Raw genomic sequence first — 18,626 nt, 5'->3', positions numbered from 1 at the left:
ACCAAGCATGTTACCGGTATTGCAGGTGTGAAACACAGACTGAACGTGCAACGCGAGAACAACATGGAATCCATGTTTGGTTTTGCTTTGGAGGAAGGGCTGGTAGCGTCTAACAATTGGATTTAATTATTTCCTGGGCACCGTTCGCCGATGCATTCCGAATCAGAACTATCTGACCAAGGCGTTGCCAAACAGGCACATGTCGGTAAACGCGTCACACAGTGGTATAGTGTTCTACTGCTAGTCCGAGATACATACTCGGTCTAGAAACTTGGGTTAGGAAATGCCCAATTTATGCCCCCAGTAAATGTAATCTTTAAACTAGGCTATTTTCCAGAAAAATAAACCTTGCTCAATCTCATGAATACAATTTTTGATAGCCTACTAAGAGGGAGAACCTCAGATGTTCTTTTTCATTCTTTCAACAATTTTTATGAGTCAAATACAGTATTACTCTCCGATTTGGAGGCCATAAGAGGCAAATCACCGCACACCACTCACTGTATTTCTAATTGGAACATTTGGTATTATTATGTGACGAAACACACGAGGCTTTCAGATTCCCTGTTTTTGTAGGGAATAAGCAGAAGATTCATCCTGTTTATCTCCCATGGGCAGACCACTGAGAAACAAAGGAAACCTGATTAGCTGAAAGGGTAAATATCAGGGGATAAACCCTTGAAATAATATTCTTAAAGGAGATACTGCTGCATATTTAAAAACATAACCTTTATTATTTCTTAATGGGATCGTTTTTAGATGGACATGTCACAGACACTACAGATCTGGTTCTCTATATTTTGATAAATATGCCTATAATTATTATTATATAGGCTACCATTGTGCAGATCAGAAACTGATTGGAGGTTGAGTAGATTATTAGATGTGTACTTAGGCAAATCTTTTTTATAATGCGCTACAATACAAAAAAGGTAGGTCCCCACTTATTTAAGAGGACAAGGTAAAGTTGATTCAACGGTCTTCAAACGAGATACACTTTTATTAGTTTCTGTTCTTTAGACTAGGCCTGCCAAATTCCGGTCCTGGGGGCCGAAACACTTCTGTTGTTTGTTTCTACCTGGTAGTTAAATTGTACTCAGCTGGTGTCCCAGGTCTGAATGAGTCCATGATTGGGAGGATAAAAACCAGAAGTGTTTCGGCCCATTAAGGCCGGAATTGGGCGAGACCGACTGGTTACCCCCTACAATGTACTACCTCTCTACTTAGTACTTACGTAAAGCGAAGGTGAGACTGCGATATGTAGTGGGATTCGTAGGCTACATTAAAACCAACATTGTAACACGGATAGACAACATACTTTGAAATGTGCAACTTTTTACACTGGGGTAGCGCACCACAAAGATAAAATTCCTCTAAGTAGTTTACATCGTATTAACACTAGCGCAAACCCAAATTAAGAATGCGTTTTACCTGTTGTAGGCAAATTTATACCGGTTGTCTCCAAATATAGAATGAACGTATTCTAGAGACGAGTTCGTGGTGGACGAATTCTCCTCTTGTCCACTCTGCAAGTTTAGTTCCACCGCGAGCGAAATGTTCTCTTGGTCCCCGTGTGTATTCTGCGTGCGCTCTTGAGGACTTGCTTTTGAATGCGGAAAAGATGTTCAAGTAGCTACGGTGTACTCACACCCACATTTAAGAGTGAACAGAAGATAGTTATCGGTTTTGCCAAAGCCATTCCACTCATGTATTAACTGATTGTTAGGCGTTTATGAGTTGCACAATTATGTAACAACTGGGGGAATATCAATCAAATCCGAAATACAGCTCATCATGGTAGTGAGGGACATCTACTGCCAGTCTAAATAGCAGCATTGCACTTTGTCTTCTGTGCTGTGTGAACACTTTCCCAATAAAATAAATCTACTTAAACCACTAGATGAAGAAAGCAACACCTATTAGGGTAGACACGTCCTGTGTTTATACAGGCAAGCCCAGTTAACCTCCCCCCCACACTAATTGGCCTTCTGACAAATCATCTTTTCACATCAATATTTTTTTTCAATTATGATCAGATTAGTGAACAAACTATGAGAATTGTGCTGCCTGTGTAAACGCAGCCCACGTGTCTCCCCAGATTGGTGTTGCTTGCATGATTTTGTCTTTACATCTATTCCGTTACCCTTCCTCCCTGTTAGGGGTGCAGGAATGACACCAGGGAGCAGCAATATACCTTAAAAGAACATTCACCAGGAGTTTCAATTATTGTACTGTGGATTTTATTGCATGGATTTGAATAGCTGTATGAACTACAATTGGGATGAGTCGATACAGTTTTGTTGAAGTATTTGCAGTGAGAAGATATGATCACAGATTGTGATGGCACAGATGACTCATTCAGTGTTCCCTGACTTGTGTTCCCTAAGTGTCAAATCAAATTCACAGATTAGCCGATTAATACTGCATTTAGGTCCAAACTGTACTTTCCCAGGACAATATTTTTTAACCATCTAAAAATGACCAAATATGTTGTCTAACATATTTGCTAAAATTAAGACTTTCCTATGTGTATAATTGTAATTACAGCCAGTGGCTCATCTGACCCAGCTCACCCCTAACAGTATTGTAACCCTGGAAAAGCACACCTGATTCAACTAATCGTCAGGCAGGTAGCGTTGGGCCAGTAACTGAAAGGTTGCTGGATCAAATCCACGAGCTAACAAGGTAAAAAATAATAATTGGTCGTTCTGCCCCTGAGCAAGGCAGTTAACCCACTGTTTCTCGGATGCCGAAGATGTGGATGCCAATTATGGAAGCCCCCCCGCACCCCTGAGGGGTTGGGTTAAATGCGGAAGACACATTTCAGTTGAATGCATTGTTGTACAACTGACTAGGTATCCCCCTTTCCCATCAAGCCCTCAATGAGTTGTTTGTCAAGGGCTACAACAAACCTATGTACTATTGGGGATTCTCGAGGACCAAGGTTGGGGAACAGTGATTCGCTCGTGCACACACAGTGCATTCGAAAATGACTTTTTCCACATTTTGTCACAGCCTTATTCTAAAATGGATTTTAAAATAATCTACACACAATACCACCATGACAAAGCAAAAAAAGGTTTAGGAATTATTCAGACCCTTTGCTTTGAGACCCGAAATTGAGCTCAGGTGCATCCTGTTTCCATTGATCATCCATGTTTCTACAACTTGACTGGAGTCCACCTGTGGTAAATTCAATTGATTGGACATGATTAGAAAGGCTGTCTATAGAACGTCCCACAGTTGATAGTGCATTTCAGAGAACCCCCCCTTGAGGAGCTGCAAAGAAGAATGGGAGAAACTACCCAAATACAGGTGTGCTACATTTGTAGCGTCATACCCAAGACTCAAGGCGTTAAATCGCTGCCAAAAGTATTGAATAAAGGGTCTGAATACTTATGGAAATGTTATTTCAGTTTTTGCTCTGTCATTATGGGGTATTGTGTGTAGACTGGGGGGGGGGGGGGGGGGAGAATCAATTTAATACATTTTAGAATAAGGCTGTAATGTAACGATGTGGATAAAGTCAAGGGGTCTGAATACTTGACTGTAAGATGCTGAAAATGTATAAATGCAGTATGCAGGTGCCAGTTGTGAAAAAGGAGTTGAGCAATGCCACTATCTACAGGTCAGTTGTGGAACTGCAATCAGAGGTTGCCATAGCGGACATTTCAGCAAGGGGTTGTTGACATATTCTGAACAAAAACATAAAACCAACCAAAACCTCAGCTCCCTTTTGAAGTAGACCAGCCACATATTAAAACAAAATGGCCCATGACTCATAAAATGGTTTCCAAACTAACTTGGTCACTCATCACTGAAAGGGAAAACAGCAACATTGGTACTGTACCTGACCAATTATACTTCCACTAGTCCCATCCAAATATGTGACACAAGAGTATGGACTCTAGTGTTAATACGTATAACATGTATAGTAACTATATATTCATATAACAATAAATACATGAACAAATACATTTTCATAATGGGTAAATTACCGAAGGGAAAAGATTACCTCCCACACCTATGGATCTTTGACATATATTGTAGACTTTTTCTAAAATCATTATGTCCTCTAACTGTAATTCTATGAGTCTGGGAAAACTAAAAACATCACTGTTGTATAGGGCTGTGTGTATGAATGAGTGATTTGTCCCCAGCCAACCAGTAATCTATAGGGCTGTGTGTATGAATGAGTGATTTGTCCCCAGCCAACCAGTAATCTATAGGGCTGTGTGTATGAATGAGTGATTTGTCCCCAGCCAACCAGTAATCTATAGGGCTGTGTGTATGAATGAGTGATTTGTCCCCAGCCAACCAGTAATCCATAGGGCTGTGTGCGCGTTACCTGACTAAGACCAACTGTTAACACTGTCTGTGCATCCCAAATGGCACCCTATTCCCTATTTAGTGAAAGTAGTGTACTATATAGGGAAGGGGGTATAATTTGGAAAGAAGCCTGTCAAACACATTCAGAGAGCGCAGCCAAGTAGAAATAGAATGCTGATGATTTATGTTGGCAATGAAACCCAAACCTGCCACTACTCAGATTAGCAGGCAAATGTGCACATCTACATTTGTCTTGAATCAGTATTATCCTGTAAAAAGTACATGATCATTTTTACCCAAAAAGATTTTTCCGCATGTTTCTTTTTGTACAAATCTTTGTATAATCTGCTTACACAACCAAAAAATATCCTTCCATCAACAAAAACAATAAGTCATCGTCTCCACTTACAGATTGCATTTTGAGGTTTAGTCTGTCAATCTGTGTACATTTTTTTTCTTCTTCAATATAACATTTTTTACATTTGTTATTTATGTATTTTATTATTTAAAAAAAACCTTTTCTTGCTGAAGTATGTTCGCCAGCCAAGTTCCAGGTATTGCGCATAAAAATCCACATGACTTTCCAGACACTTATTCCTCAAACACCAGATGGCGCTATGGTAAAAGGCAAGATTTGTAGGTACTGGATGTGGTGTGTAGCTCCACTGTAGAACGTGTATATGTCAAGGAAGAAAATACGCATTTCTTTCTAGAACTAAGCCCCAGCATTTCCCATCTCTTTTTTTGGGTTATTTTTCAGCTATAAAAAGATGCATGTCGCTTGAGAGAAGGAAGATCCTTAATACTACTCAGTCAGTACTGGTCTGGCAGCAGAAGTGGGACAGTCAGGCTGTCAGTCTGTTGCAGAGCAGACCAAGACAGCCCTATCTGCAGAGGTCCTGGGCCTCTGAGTGCTGCTGAGGTTTCCTCTTCTTGCTGTTGCCCTGGTAGTGTGGCTTGCTGCTCGGGTGGCTCTTGATGTTGGATGAGGACGAGTTCTGCTGGACGTGGTGGGTGTTTTTACTGGACGAGCGGAACAACCTGGCCTGGGAAACAAGACAGACACACAACTAGTTAGATCAGTAAACATATCACTGGTAGGCCTATGTGTGCCATTGAAATGTAAAATCTAAAAGGTTATCTATGTACCGACAGTGTGTTGTAACGCTCAGGTCATAAAAGTTCAAGGCATTTGTAGGTACAGTAACAGAGTTTTTCAGTGGTTGACTTTGGCTTCGTCAAGCTGACCCTACCTTGCCCCCCTTGTTGTCAGTAGGAGTGCTGGTGGTGTGGCTCTGTGTTCTGTGATTGGTCACGCCACCTGAGGATTCTCTGTGGGCGCTGGAGCCCCGTCCAGGCAGCTGCTTCACTGTCTTACAGGGCGTCCCGTCAGAATCCTGGGGACAACCAATCACAACTCAGTAAATCAGGTCAGCAACCAATGGGTGCAATTGCAATAGATGTAGTGTTAAGAGTTGATTTCCTCAGATAGTAGTTTTAGTGTGCACACATGGTGTGTTTGAGTGTAACAAAACTCACAACGTCGCTGGAACTGGATACCGAGGAGGATGAGGATGACACTAATGAGGAGGAGTTGGAAGAGGTCTTGCTGCGAGATGCAGTCACCTCCTCCGTCAGGTTGTTGTTGCACTCATCCAGCTGCTGAGGCTTCACTAACAGTGTGACATCATTTCCTACAACAACAGCACATGGACAAACAGTGGTAAGACAATGTGTTTTTAGATCGACTAAATAGCAGTCGCACTTCACTGATCTACAAATCACCTTGGATCCCAAACTACTTAAAACATAATAAAGATGACCAATTTTGAACCTTGCCTTATTGAAACTGATCCCCTCAAACACACTGACTATCACCTCGTTAGATCTGAGACCATGTCTAGACTCACAGTAGTACTGTGAAAACATACCATTCAGGGCAGGTTCATTCTGAGACTGTGGTCCCCAGAGCTTGGTGATCCAGTCCCTGTATTCAGCCACTTCCTGGGTCACCCGAATTATTCTGCCAAGTATACTGGAGGAAAGAAAATAGGACATATTGCAAATATCAATAGAGTATTTAGTAAATAACTTAAGATAGCAGCCAAAGAATGTGAGAGCTGTCGTTGGTTAAAGCGAGCCCTAGCTCACCATCTCCTTACCTCTCAGACTCGTTGTTGGGGTAGTATTTGGCAATTGGCGATACGGCATGGTTGAGCACTACGTAGGCATAGTCAAAGGCCTGTTTCACCTGCAACACACCGTATGAGCTGCGGCCAACGTCGTTATCTGCAGGAGGCAAGAGGCATGCTTAGATCATCTCTATTTGGGAAGAGACAGGTTTCAGACAATGTCTAATATTTCACCCTTTGCTATGGGCACCTGGGACCTCTAGCTGTCTTATTCATGGCCGTTAAAGTGTGTGATAGATTTTTAGGTTCAGTGTTATCAGTAGTTGACTGATGTCACAGTGCTAAAATGAGGTATCACCTGTGCAAGTGCACCCATGCTGAATGGAAGGCATTGTTACCTGGTGCTAGGGGGTCCTCAATGAAGAGCATGGAGGGCCTGTAGAGGTCAGTGTTCCTCTGAAACTCGTCTTTGGCCACATAGCTACCACCATCTTTGATCCGGATGCCCGTCTTCAGGTAGTTGAAGTGGCGTCCATAGAGCTCAAAGAACTCTATAAGGAGAACGCCCACATTGGCATTGGGGCTGCAGGCATCTTCTCTGTAGTGAAGCTGAAATACAAGGGCAGAGGATAAGAGGTCAATTGAATAGAGGAACAAGCCAAATCATCTTAGTTCACTAAATGAGAAAGACTTAAAATGTGTCAAAAGTCTGTTATAGACAGTAAATTATTCTAATGTTAGATGCGATCTATCCTGCACTGTGTGTGTGGGCTACTTGAGAGAATAGCAGAAGTCTCTCACCTGCAGGAAGCTGACAGCCATAAGGAAAAGGCTATAGGAGCCGATCCCTCCAGTGAAAACCTCATTCAGATCCCTCTGGAGCAGGAACTGCTTCAGCACCAGAACCAACTTCGGAAGCACTGGGTATTTCTTATGGATAAAAGAAACCCGTGGTTATGGTTATAGTGCCCTCGAGAGGGGAATGTCTCAGACTAGGACATTGGGTATGGCTGGATTGAGGGACACAGGAGACGTAGTTAAGTGTATTAGCTACCATCACCTCCGTCAGAACCCCAAAAACCTGACATAAAAATACAACTTTTATTTTACCAGGTTGGCCAGTTGAGAACAAGTTCTCATTTACAACTGCGACCTGGCCCAGATAAAGCAAAGCAGAGCGACAAAAACACAGTTACACATGGGATAAACAAATGTACAGTCAATAACACAATAGAAAAATCTGCATACAGTGTGTGCAAATGAAGTAAGGAGGGAAATAGGCCAATAGTGGCAAAGTAATTACAATTTAGCAATTTGCGCGATATGTGTAGATGAGGATGTGCAAGTAGAAATACTGGTGTGCAAAAGAGCAGAAAAAAAAAAATATGGGGATGAGGTAGGTAGTTGGTTGGATGGGCTATTTCAGGATGGGCTGTGTAGAGCTGCAGCGATCGGTAAGCAGCTCTGACAGCTGACACTTAAAGTTAGAGAGGCAGATATAAGTTTCCAACTTCAGTGATTTTTGAAATTCGTTCCAGTCATTGGCAGCAGAGAACTGGAAGGAAAGGCAGCCAAAGAGGCGTCGGCTTTGGGGATGACCCGTGAAATATACCTGCTGGAGCGCGTGCTACGGGTGGGTAATGCTATGGTGACCAGTGAGCTGAGATAAGGCCGGGCTTTACCTAGCAAAGACTTATAGATGACCTGGAACCAGTGGGTTTGGCAACAAATATGTAGCTAGGATCAGCCAACGAGAGCATACAGGTCACAATGGTGGGTAGTATATGGGGCTTTGGTGACTAAACAGATGGCACTGCATCCAATTTGCTGAGTAGAGTGTTGGAGGCTATTTTGTAAATGAAATCACCGAAGTCAATGATCGGCAGGATAGTCAGTTTTAAGAGGGTATGTTTGGCAGCATGAGAGAAGGATGCTTTGTTGCGAAATAGGAAGCCGATTCTAGATGCTTAATGTGAATCTGGAAGGAGAGTTTACAGCCTAGCCAGACACCTAGGTATTTAAATTTGTCCACATATTCTAAGTCAGGCAGGTGCGGCCAGTGATCGGTTGAAGAGCATGCATTTCGTTTTACTAGCATTTAAGAGCAGTTGGAGGCCACGTAAGGAGTGTTGTACAACAATCTATGCTTGCTAACTGTCAAGCCTGTTTCATCAGCTAGCTCTTTTACAGGACTGCATTAGGTAATGCATCCTGAATAAGAGATGCCTGCTTCACTCACTTTTTTGTAGTCTTTGATGAGAAGGGCAGCTTTGACGCCGTTCTTCACATTGAAGCTGATGTCCACCTTCACCTCTGTGCGGAAGTCTGTCAACTTGATGATGGGTACCTGGAACAATGGAACACAGTGATGAGGATGGATTTACACATAGTCACTGGAGGCTATGACACACTGCACAGTTAGTATGCATGCACAACATGCAGATGACTCAACACTATACACGTCAGCTACCACAGTGACTGAAATGACTGCAACACTTAAAGAGCTTGTTGATAATGAATAAGTTAGTCCTAAATATTTCAAAAACTAAAAGCATTGTAATTTGGGACAAATCATTCATTAAACCCTAAACCAAATATTGTAATGAATAATGTGGTAATTGAGAAGGTTGAGGAAACTAAACTGCTTGGAGTAAGCCTGGATTGTAAACTGTCATGGTCAAAACATATTGACACAACAGTAGCTAAAATGGGGAGTAGTCTGTCCATAATAAAGCGCTTCTCTGCATTCTTAACAGCACTATCAACTAGGCAGGTCCTACAGGCCCTAGTTTGGTCGCACCTGGACTACTGTTCAGTCGTGTGGTCAGGTAACACAAAGAGGGACTTGGGATTGAAATTGGCTCAGAACAGGGCAGCACGGCTGGCCCTTGGATGTACACAGAGAGCTTACATTAATAATGTGGAGGAGAGATAGACTTCGTCATTACTTGTATTTGTGATAAGTATTGACATATTGAATGCACAGAGCTGACACCCATGCATACCCCACAAGACATGCCACCAGAGGTCTCTTCACAGTCCCCAAGTCCAGAACAGACTATGGGAGGCGCACAGTACTACATAGAGCCATGACTACATGGAACTATTCCACATCAAGTAACTTATGCAAGCAGTAAAATTAAAAAACAGATTAAAAAAATACACCTTACGGAACAGCGGGGACTGTGAAGCAACACAAAAGGCAGAGACGCATGCATACACACACACGATAACATATGCACTATACACACACAAGTACAGATGGTTTTTGTGTTGTAGATATGTGGTAGTAGAGTAGGAGCCCGAGGGCACACACTAAATATGTAGTGAAATTTGTTGCAAATGTATTGTAATGTTTACATTTTTTTATAACTGCCTTCATTTTGCTGGACCCCAGAAAGAGTAGCTGCTGCCATAATAAATAAAAATACAAACATACCGTGGCCTTGTCCAGCACTTTGATGGAGTTCTCGTCAGTCACGTTTTTCTTCCGCAGGGCCTCTTCCAGGGTCCAAAGGGGCAGGTTTTCCCAGTTCCCAAACACCACCAGATCGATGTCACTAGGAAGTGGAGTAAGTAGTAGAGGTCAGAGCAACATCACATTCGGATCTGAAGAGAGGACTCTCCAGTTCACTTTCACACACGGCTTATTGTCTGTCACTAATCCAGAGTCCCCAGTTACAGTGTTGTTGTGTGTGTGTGTGTGTGTGACGTCAGAGCGGAGAGCAGTCTGGCTCATCAAGAAACAAGGTTAAAAAAGGCTTTGGATCAGCAGCGCTAAAATGACCACAGCCTTAATCCCAAAAAACAAAGGCAAATAATTACACAATGGCCAGCCACATCACTCTTTCTCCATATAACCACTCACAAAGGGGTGAATTCTGAACACAGTTAAACGTGCGTAAATGTAAAATTATTATCTTTTTATGCACTTCTCTCTATGCATATGTATTCTGACCTTGAAATTAAAGGAAAACTCCACCCAAAAACAATATTTTGGTATTTGTTTCATTAGTCCATTGCTGATATAGTCCCAAAATGTTTAGCATGCCAGAATTCAAGTTTAAGATGTATAACTTAAAAAAATACATAAATACAGCCGGTATGATCCATTTTGCATTATATGATGCAAAACACAAATCATATTGACATTAAGCGAATGAATAAGGCATGTCTGAAAACCAAATACTGCTTACAGTGCCTTGCGAAAGTATTCGGCCCCCTTGAACTTTTGCCACATTTCAGGCTTCAAACATAAAGATATAAAACTGTCTTTTTTTGTGAAGAATCAACAACAAGTGGGACACAATCATGAAGTGGAACGACATTTATTGGATATTTCAAACTTTTTTAACAAATCAAAAACTGAAAGATTGGGCGTGCAAAATTATTCAGCCCCCTTAAGTTAATACTTTGTAGCGCCACCTTTTGCTGCGATTACAGCTGTAAGTCGCTTGGGGTATGTCTCTATCAGTTTTGCACATCGAGAGACTGAATTTTTTTTCCCATTCCTCCTTGCAAAACAGCTCAAGCTCAGTGAGGTTGGATGGAGAGCATTTGTGAACAGCAGTTTTCAGTTCTTCCCACAGATTCTCGATTGGATTCAGGTCTGGACTTTGACTTGGCCATTCTAACACCTGGATATGTTTATTTTTGAACCATTCCATTGTAGATTTTGCTTTATGTTTTGGATCATTGTCTTGTTGGAAGACAAATCTCCGTCCCAGTCTCAGGTCTTTTGCAGACTCCATCAGGTTTTCTTCCAGAATGGTCCTGTATTTGGCTCCATCCATCTTCCCATCAATTTTAACCATCTTCCCTGTCCCTGCTGAAGAAAAGCAGACCCAAACCATGATGCTGCCACCACCATGTTTGACAGTGGGGATGGTGTGTTCAGGGTGATGAGCTGTGTTGCTTTTACGCCAAACATAACGTTTTGCATTGTTGCCAAAAAGTTCAATTTTGGTTTCATCTGACCAGAGCACCTTCTTCCACATGTTTGGTGTGTCTCCCAGGTGGCTTGTGGCAAACTTTAAACAACACTTTTTATGGATATCTTTAAGAAATGGCTTCTTCTTGCCACTCTTCCATAAAGGCCAGATTTGTGCAATATACGACTGATTGTTGTCCTATGGACAGAGTCTCCCACCTCAGCTGTAGATCTCTGCAGTTCATCCAGAGTGATCATGGGCCTCTTGGCTGCATCTCTGATCAGTCTTCTCCTTGTATGAGCTGAAAGTTTAGAGGGACGGCCAGGCCTTGGTAGATTTGCAGTGGTCTGATACTCCTTCCATTTCAATATTATCGCTTGCACAGTGCTCCTTGGGATGTTTAAAGCTTGGGAAATATTTTTGTATCCAAATCCGGCTTTAAACTTCTTCACAACAGTATCTCGGACCTGCCTGGTGTGTTCCTTGTTCTTCATGATGCTCTCTGCGCTTTTAACGGACCTCTGAGACTATCACAGTGCAGGTGCATTTATACGGAGACTTGATTACACACAGGTGGATTGTATTTATCATCATTAGTCATTTAGGTCAACATTGGATCATTCAAAGATCCTCACTGAACTTCTGGAGAGAGTTTGCTGAACTGAAAGTAAAGGGGCTGAATAATTTTGCACGCCCAATTTTTCAGTTTTTGATTTGTTAAAAAAGTTTGAAATATCCAATAAATGTCGTTCTACTTCATGATTGTGTCCCACTTGTTGTTGATTCTTCACAAAAAATACAGTTTTATATCTTTATGTTTGAAGCCTGAAATGTGTCAAAAGGTCGCAAAGTTCAAGGGGGCCGAATACTTTCGCAAGGCACTGTAGTGTGTAGGAAAGGCATGCGTAGAAAAGGCCTAAGAGCTTACAAACTTGACACAGACGTCAGTTAAACATCTAGTCAACTAAGGTAAATTAATTGTGAAATCAACAAAAACATTCACCAGTCATCGGATTTTGGTTAAAAAATAAATTTCTATGGGCCTCCCCAGTGGTGCAGTGGTCTAAGGCACTGCATCGCAGTGATAGCTGTGGCACTAGAAATCCTGGTTTGAATCCAGGCTCTGTTGCAGCCGGCTGCAACCGGGAGACCCATGGGGTGGCGCACAATTGGCCCAGCGTCGTCCGGGTTAGGGGAGGGTTTGGCTGCCAGGGATGTCCTTGCGCATTTACATGTGCCGGGCGCATGCACGCTGACACGGTCACCAGGTGTACGGTGTTTCCTCCAACACATTGGTGTGGCTGGCTTCCGGGTTTATTTGCACAGTAGTGGAGAAGGTGGAAAGTTTTAAGTTCCTTGGCGTACACATCACGGACAAACGGTCCACCCACACAGACAGCGTGGTGAAGGCAGCGCAACAATGCCTCTTCAACCTGAAGAAATTTGGCTTGTCACCTAAAAACACAAACTTTTACAGATGCACAATCGAGAGCATCCTGTGGGGCTGTATCACCGCCTGGTACGGCGACTGCACAGCCCTCAACCATGAGGGTAGTGCAGTCTGCACAACGCATCACCGGGGACAAACTACCTGCCCTCCAGGACACCTACAACACCCAATGTCACAGGAAGGCCAAAAAGGACAACAATCCGCTATCATCCAGAAGGCGAGGTCAGTACAGGTTAGAGGTCGACTGATTATGATTTTTCAAAGCCGATACCGATTATTGGAGGACCAAAAAAATGACAATTACAACAATACTGAACGAACAATGAACACTTATTTTAACTTAATATAATTCAACAATAAAATCTATTTAGTCTCAAATAAATAATGAAATATGTTCAATTTGGTTTAAATAATGCAAAAACAAAGTGTTGGCGAAAGTAAAAGTGCAATATGTGCTATGTAAGAAAGCTAACGTTTAAGTTCCATATGAAAGCTGGTGGTTCCTTTTATCATGAGTCTTCAATATTCCCAGGTAAGACGTTTTAGGTTGTAGTTATTATAGGACTATTTCTCTCTGTACCATTTGTATTTCATATACATTTGACTATTGGATGTTCTAATATTCAAATTAGTTCGCAACAAGCCAGGCGGCCCAACTGTTGCATATACCCTGACTCTGCGTGCAATGAACGCAAGAGAAGTGACACAATTTGCCTAGTTAATATTGCCTGCTAACATGAATTTCTTTTAACTAAATATGCAGGTTTTAAAAAATATACTTCTGTGTATTGATTTTAAGGCATTGATGTTTATGGTTAGGTACATTAGTGCAACGATTGTGCTTTTGCGCTTTTGTTAAATCATCCCCCGTTAGGCAAATTTGGCTGTCTTTGTTAGAAAGAAATGGTCTTCACACAGTTCGCAACGAGCCAGGCGGCCCAAACTGCTGCATATACCCTGTTGCACAGAACGCAAGAGAAGTGATACAATTTCCTTAGTTAAAAGAAATTCATGTTAGCAGGCAATACGCAGGACAAGCTAGATAAACTAGTAATATCGTCAACCATGTGTAGTTAACTAGTGATTATGTTAAGATTGATTGTTTTATATAAGACAAGTTTAATGCTAGCTAGCACCTTACCTTGGCTCCTTGCTGCACTGCACTCGCATAACAGGTAGTCAGCCTGCCACGCAGTCTCCTCAGAGAGGGCAATGTAATCTGCCATAATCAGTGTCAAAAAATTGCAATTACTGATTGTTATGAAAACTAGAAATTGGCCATTCCGATTAATCGGTCGATCTCTAGTACAGGTGCATCAAAGCTAGGACCGAGAGATTGAGAAACAGCTTCCATCTCAGCACCATCAGACTGTTAAACAGCCATCACTAACAGAGAAGCTGCTGCCAACATAGACTCAAATCTCTGGCAACTTTAATAAATTAAATAAATAAAAAAGGTATCACTAGTCATGTTAATGTTTACATATCCTACATTACTCATCTCATATGTATATACTGTTTTCTATACCATCTACTGCATCTTGCCTATGCCGCACGGCCATCGCTCATCCATATATTTATATATTCTTATTCATCCCTTTAAATTTGTGTGTATAAGGTAGTTATGAATTGTTTTGATTACCTGTTAGACATTACTGCATTGTCGGAACTAGAAGCACAAGCATTTCGCTAACCATGTGTCTGACCAATACATTTTAATTTGAGTCAAGAAGCAGCGCGGCTTGGTTGGGTTTTGTTTCGGAGGACGCACGGCTCTCGACCTTTGCCTCTCCCGAGTCCGTACGGGAGTTGCAGTGATGGGGAAAGACTAACTACAAATTGGTTACCACGAAATTGTAGAGAAAAGTTTAAATAAAGTGAATTATATTCATTAAGAAATTCCTTTATGTTGATTACTTTTTAAAAATCAAATCAGTTTTCCATGTTGATTCAACGTAATCACATAGAATTTTTGGGAAATTACTTGGAAACTTAAACCCATTTTTGCCCAGTGGGTAGTTTTTGTAGTTTAACCCCATACAATTTTCAAATGTATTCATTTTTAAACTGAAATACCTGTTTACATAAGTATTCAGACCCGTGGCTATGAGACTTGAAATTGAACTCCGGTGCATCCTGTTTCCATTGATCATATTTGAGATGTTTCTACAACTTGGAGTCTACCTGTGGTAAATTCAATTGATTGGACATGATTTGGAAAGGCACACACCTGTCTATATAAGGTCCCACAGTTGACAGTGCTGGTCAGAGCTCCGAGACAGGATTGTTTTGAGGCACAGATCTGGGGAAGGGTGCCCAAAACATTTCTGCAGCATTGAAAGTCCACAAGAACACAGTGGCCTCCATCATTCTTAAATGGAAGAAGTTTGGAACCACCAAGACTCATCCTAGAACTGGCCACCTGGGCAAACTGCGCAATCGGAGAAGGGCCTTGGTCAGGGAGGTGACCAAGAACCCGATGGTTACTCTGACACCAGAGCTTCAAAGTTCCTCTGTGGAGATGGTTGTCCTTCTGGAAGGTTCTTCCATCTCTACAGCACTCCACCAATCAGGTCTTTATGGTAGAGTGGTCAGACGGAAGCCGCCACTCTGTAAAAAGGCACATGAAAGTCCACTTGGAGTTTGCTAAAAGACACCAAAAGACTCAGACCATGAGAAACAAGATTCTCTGGTCTGATGAATGCAAGATTTAACTCTTTGGCCTGAATGTCAAGCGTCACGTCTGAAGGAAACATGGCACCAGCCCTACGGAGAAGCATGGTGGTGGCAGGATCATGTTGTGATGTTTTTCAGCGGCAGGGACTGGGAGACTAGTCAGGATCGAAGCAAAGAACAACGGAGAAAAGTACAGAGAGATCCTTGATGAAAACCTGTTCCAGAGCACTCACGGCCTCAGACAGATGCGAAGGTTCCCCTTCCAATAGGACCACGACCTTAATCACACTGCCAAGACAACAAATGGAGTGGCTTCAGGACAAGTATCTGAATGCCCTTGAGTGGCCCAGCTTGGGCTTGAAGAGCCTGGGCTTGAACCCAATTTGACATCTCTGGAGAGACCTGAAAATAGCTGTGCGGCAACGCTTCCCATCCAACCTGACAGAGCTTGAGAGGATCTGCAGAGAAGAATGGGAGAAACTACCCAAATACAGGTGTGCTAAGCTTGTAGTGTCATACCCAAGAAGACTCAGGGCTGTAATCACTGTCAAAGGTGTTTTAACAAAGTACTGAGTAAAGTGTCTGAATACTTGTGAAAAATGTATTTTTTCTTCATACATTTGCAAAAGTTTCTAAAAGCCTGTTACTGCATTGTCATTACGGGGTAATCAATTTTAGAATAATGCTGTAACCTAATAAAATGTGGGAAAAGTCCAGACTGAATACTTTCCCAGAAGGCACTGTATTTAGCCTCACAATTCAGTATTTTAACAATTCGACAAAACAGTTGCATCCATGAGTTCAAAAAATATATATATAATAATTAAAGGTCTGCCAAAGTAAAAATCGGATAAGAAAATGTATTTATATGAATGCAGTCACTACAGAAATGGTTTGTTCACTGGGAAATGAATATCTAACTAGTCAGTGACAACTGTGTGGAGTTTGTGACAGCAACTGAGTTTATTACAGTATCACAGTAACTATAATCCTGGGATTTCCTATGATCTTCTACGCAGAAGAACCCCTCACCTTCTAACGACGCTAATGAGCGTCAGAGAAAAACAGAACAGTTTTTCATAGATGGTTTTAATAGTTTGTAACTCAAACTATTTGGACTCCAGACGTTTTTGTAGAATAGACCAAATGAAATGGTTCAACCCAGAAGTCTGTAGCTCAAACACACTGTTTAAAAGGGGTTAGAAGTCCAAAATACACCAGCAATAAGTTGGAACTCATTGGGTTAAGGGTCAGTTTACACTCATTAATGGTGCGCGGGTCAGCTGTTTGTTCACCCGCCAGCTATTGCTAATAACCCATCCACAACCGCCCAAGTATATGTGAAAAGGTGAATCTGAGGCCCACAACCGGCCCTAACCCGGATTTTTTAAGATATTGTTTTCTCTATTCATGACCCTAAACCCGACCGCCCCGCAGTTATATCCGCAGGGTCTGCAGGTTATGAGTCAACACGCATATCACCAAGGAAGGCCATTATGTACTCCATTACCTGAATCAAACAGCTTACCTGGTTGGCAGATAGAGGCCCGTGCTGAAACTCCCAAACACTTGAACCTGTAACAAAGTCAAATGTGTTATTCATTGATTTCACTTATCAATCAGATAAGCCGAGCTATACATTAGCTTTGAACTGATACAATGGCAGGTATTTAGTTAGAAAATAAAGACAAATGATATGATTTGACTTCTGTCAAGTCACGTGATATGCTACTCTCCTGTTACAGTCTGATATTTCGGGACAGGTGTCAACTAAAGCAATAAAAATATAATCTTTATGCTAAATGGGGAGGGTAACGTGCATCAACTTATTTCACCTTTTATGCAAGGTGAAATAAGTGCACAGTCATTATCTGACAACCATGCAATGTCCTTGGGTGTAAAAAATGGGAACAGAATGTAGTTATGAGAAAAATGATCAAATGATGCTTTAAAACCTAACAGTTTGGACAAAAAATAAATGAAATAAGCTTTTTATTTAACGCGTCCAGATACCAGACAAATATCCCGCTTTATCTGAGCTTTGTGGGCATTAACCAATGTCACATCACATAACAGTATTTCACAGTGGTTCTGAGGGCTCAAAAATAGCCTTTGCTGAAGTCTTAAACCAGCCGTTATTCCCTTAAACCTCCCTCCTGGGCTGAGCACCTGCCTGAACCGACCAAGAGGGTTAAAGCCTGGACTCCAATCTGCTTACTTGAGGTGCATTAGGCAGGGCATGTGATTGTGATGTGGGTGGAAATGAGAGGGGTGACGGTGATGGATTGCCACTGTGTGGACGAGTTCCAATTCCAGTGAGGGGGAACACATCCACACAGGTCCCCAAGGTAAACTTAACTCATGGCTCGGCTCTCTACTGTATAAAGAGCTAGTGGTTGTCACTTACATTATCGAGAGACTGGGTGAAGTTAGAGGGAAAGAAAGACATGGGGGCCGCCTCAGACAAATTGACCTAGACAGATTACTCAGCTATCTGGTGGGTTCACAGTTGTTCAGTTCACCCAGTCACAGACAGGTCTCGCATTGAGTGTGTGTAAGAGGTCAGGTGATTGCTGGGAGTCTTAGTCCTGTTCTTGTTGTGGACAGGATATTAACTGCTCTCCTGCCTCAGTGGATAATAGCAAGAGGTAGGAACAGTGCCAGGGACAGCAGTGGGCTTTTCTGTCTAGCTCAGGGATGGGCAACTATTCTACATTTTTTGAGTTCATTTCCTGCGATACTACATTTTTCATGGGGCAGAGAGAAAATTAGCAGTTTCATAGCAAATTCCCTGTAATTCTACATCTTTTGCCATAGGGTGAAGAAATGACATGTTTTTATATGATGTCTGAGTGAGAGTGACTAACCAAATCTATGGGGGGCCCCCCGGTTGGTAATTCGACCATGATTACTTCAAGATAGCTGGCCGCTAGACATTTTAGCTGACATGGGCTTATTGAGTTACTGTCAGTGACTGACATAAGAAAACTGCTGATGTACAACCACATTTAGAAATTGCACCTTGTGTATTCTACTATTCCAACTCAACAGTAAATTGAGACCCAGACTGAGTTCCTAAACAAACAAAAAACAAAGAAAAGTGATCTG

At 42.0% G+C, this 18,626-nt stretch overlaps 2 protein-coding genes across 8 annotated transcripts in view; both read right to left on the bottom strand.

Annotated features, from left to right (window-relative positions):
• The window catches only part of LOC139385231 (adenylate cyclase type 2-like), an 80,408-nt gene extending 78,781 nt beyond the window's left edge, over positions 1–1,627 (bottom strand). For 2 of the 4 annotated variants that reach the window (XM_071130367.1, XM_071130368.1), the window contains exon 1: positions 1,432–1,627. The gene's annotated coding sequence lies outside the window, so the exon portion shown is untranslated. The remainder of the gene's footprint in view (positions 1–1,431) is intronic. The other 2 variants (XM_071130366.1, XM_071130369.1) reach the window with 1 other exon arrangement.
• Positions 1,628–2,223: 596 nt separating this feature from the next.
• The window catches only part of LOC139384343 (terminal nucleotidyltransferase 4B-like), a 35,732-nt gene continuing 19,329 nt past the window's right edge, over positions 2,224–18,626 (bottom strand). The window contains exons 3-12 of one of the 4 annotated variants that reach the window (XM_071129050.1): positions 17,047–17,093; positions 9,901–10,021; positions 8,701–8,808; positions 7,263–7,391; positions 6,860–7,070; positions 6,492–6,618; positions 6,261–6,364; positions 5,869–6,023; positions 5,583–5,726; positions 2,224–5,375 (exon numbers count right to left, since the gene is read on the bottom strand). In XM_071129050.1, the coding sequence (XP_070985151.1) occupies positions 5,214–5,375; positions 5,583–5,726; positions 5,869–6,023; positions 6,261–6,364; positions 6,492–6,618; positions 6,860–7,070; positions 7,263–7,391; positions 8,701–8,808; positions 9,901–10,021; positions 17,047–17,093 (1,308 nt within the window). In that variant the 3' untranslated portion in view covers positions 2,224–5,213. Of the gene's footprint in view, positions 5,376–5,582; positions 5,727–5,839; positions 6,024–6,260; positions 6,365–6,491; positions 6,619–6,859; positions 7,071–7,262; positions 7,392–8,700; positions 8,809–9,900; positions 10,022–17,046; positions 17,094–18,626 lie in introns of all 4 variants that reach the window. The other 3 variants (XR_011628843.1, XM_071129051.1, XM_071129052.1) reach the window with 3 other exon arrangements.

The sequence above is a fragment of the Oncorhynchus clarkii genome, chromosome 26 (genome assembly GCF_045791955.1).
Source record: "Oncorhynchus clarkii lewisi isolate Uvic-CL-2024 chromosome 26, UVic_Ocla_1.0, whole genome shotgun sequence".
NCBI lineage: Eukaryota > Metazoa > Chordata > Actinopteri > Salmoniformes > Salmonidae > Oncorhynchus > Oncorhynchus clarkii.
Note: the sequence above shows the minus strand (reverse complement) of the source record. Positions and strands in the feature narration are given on the sequence as shown.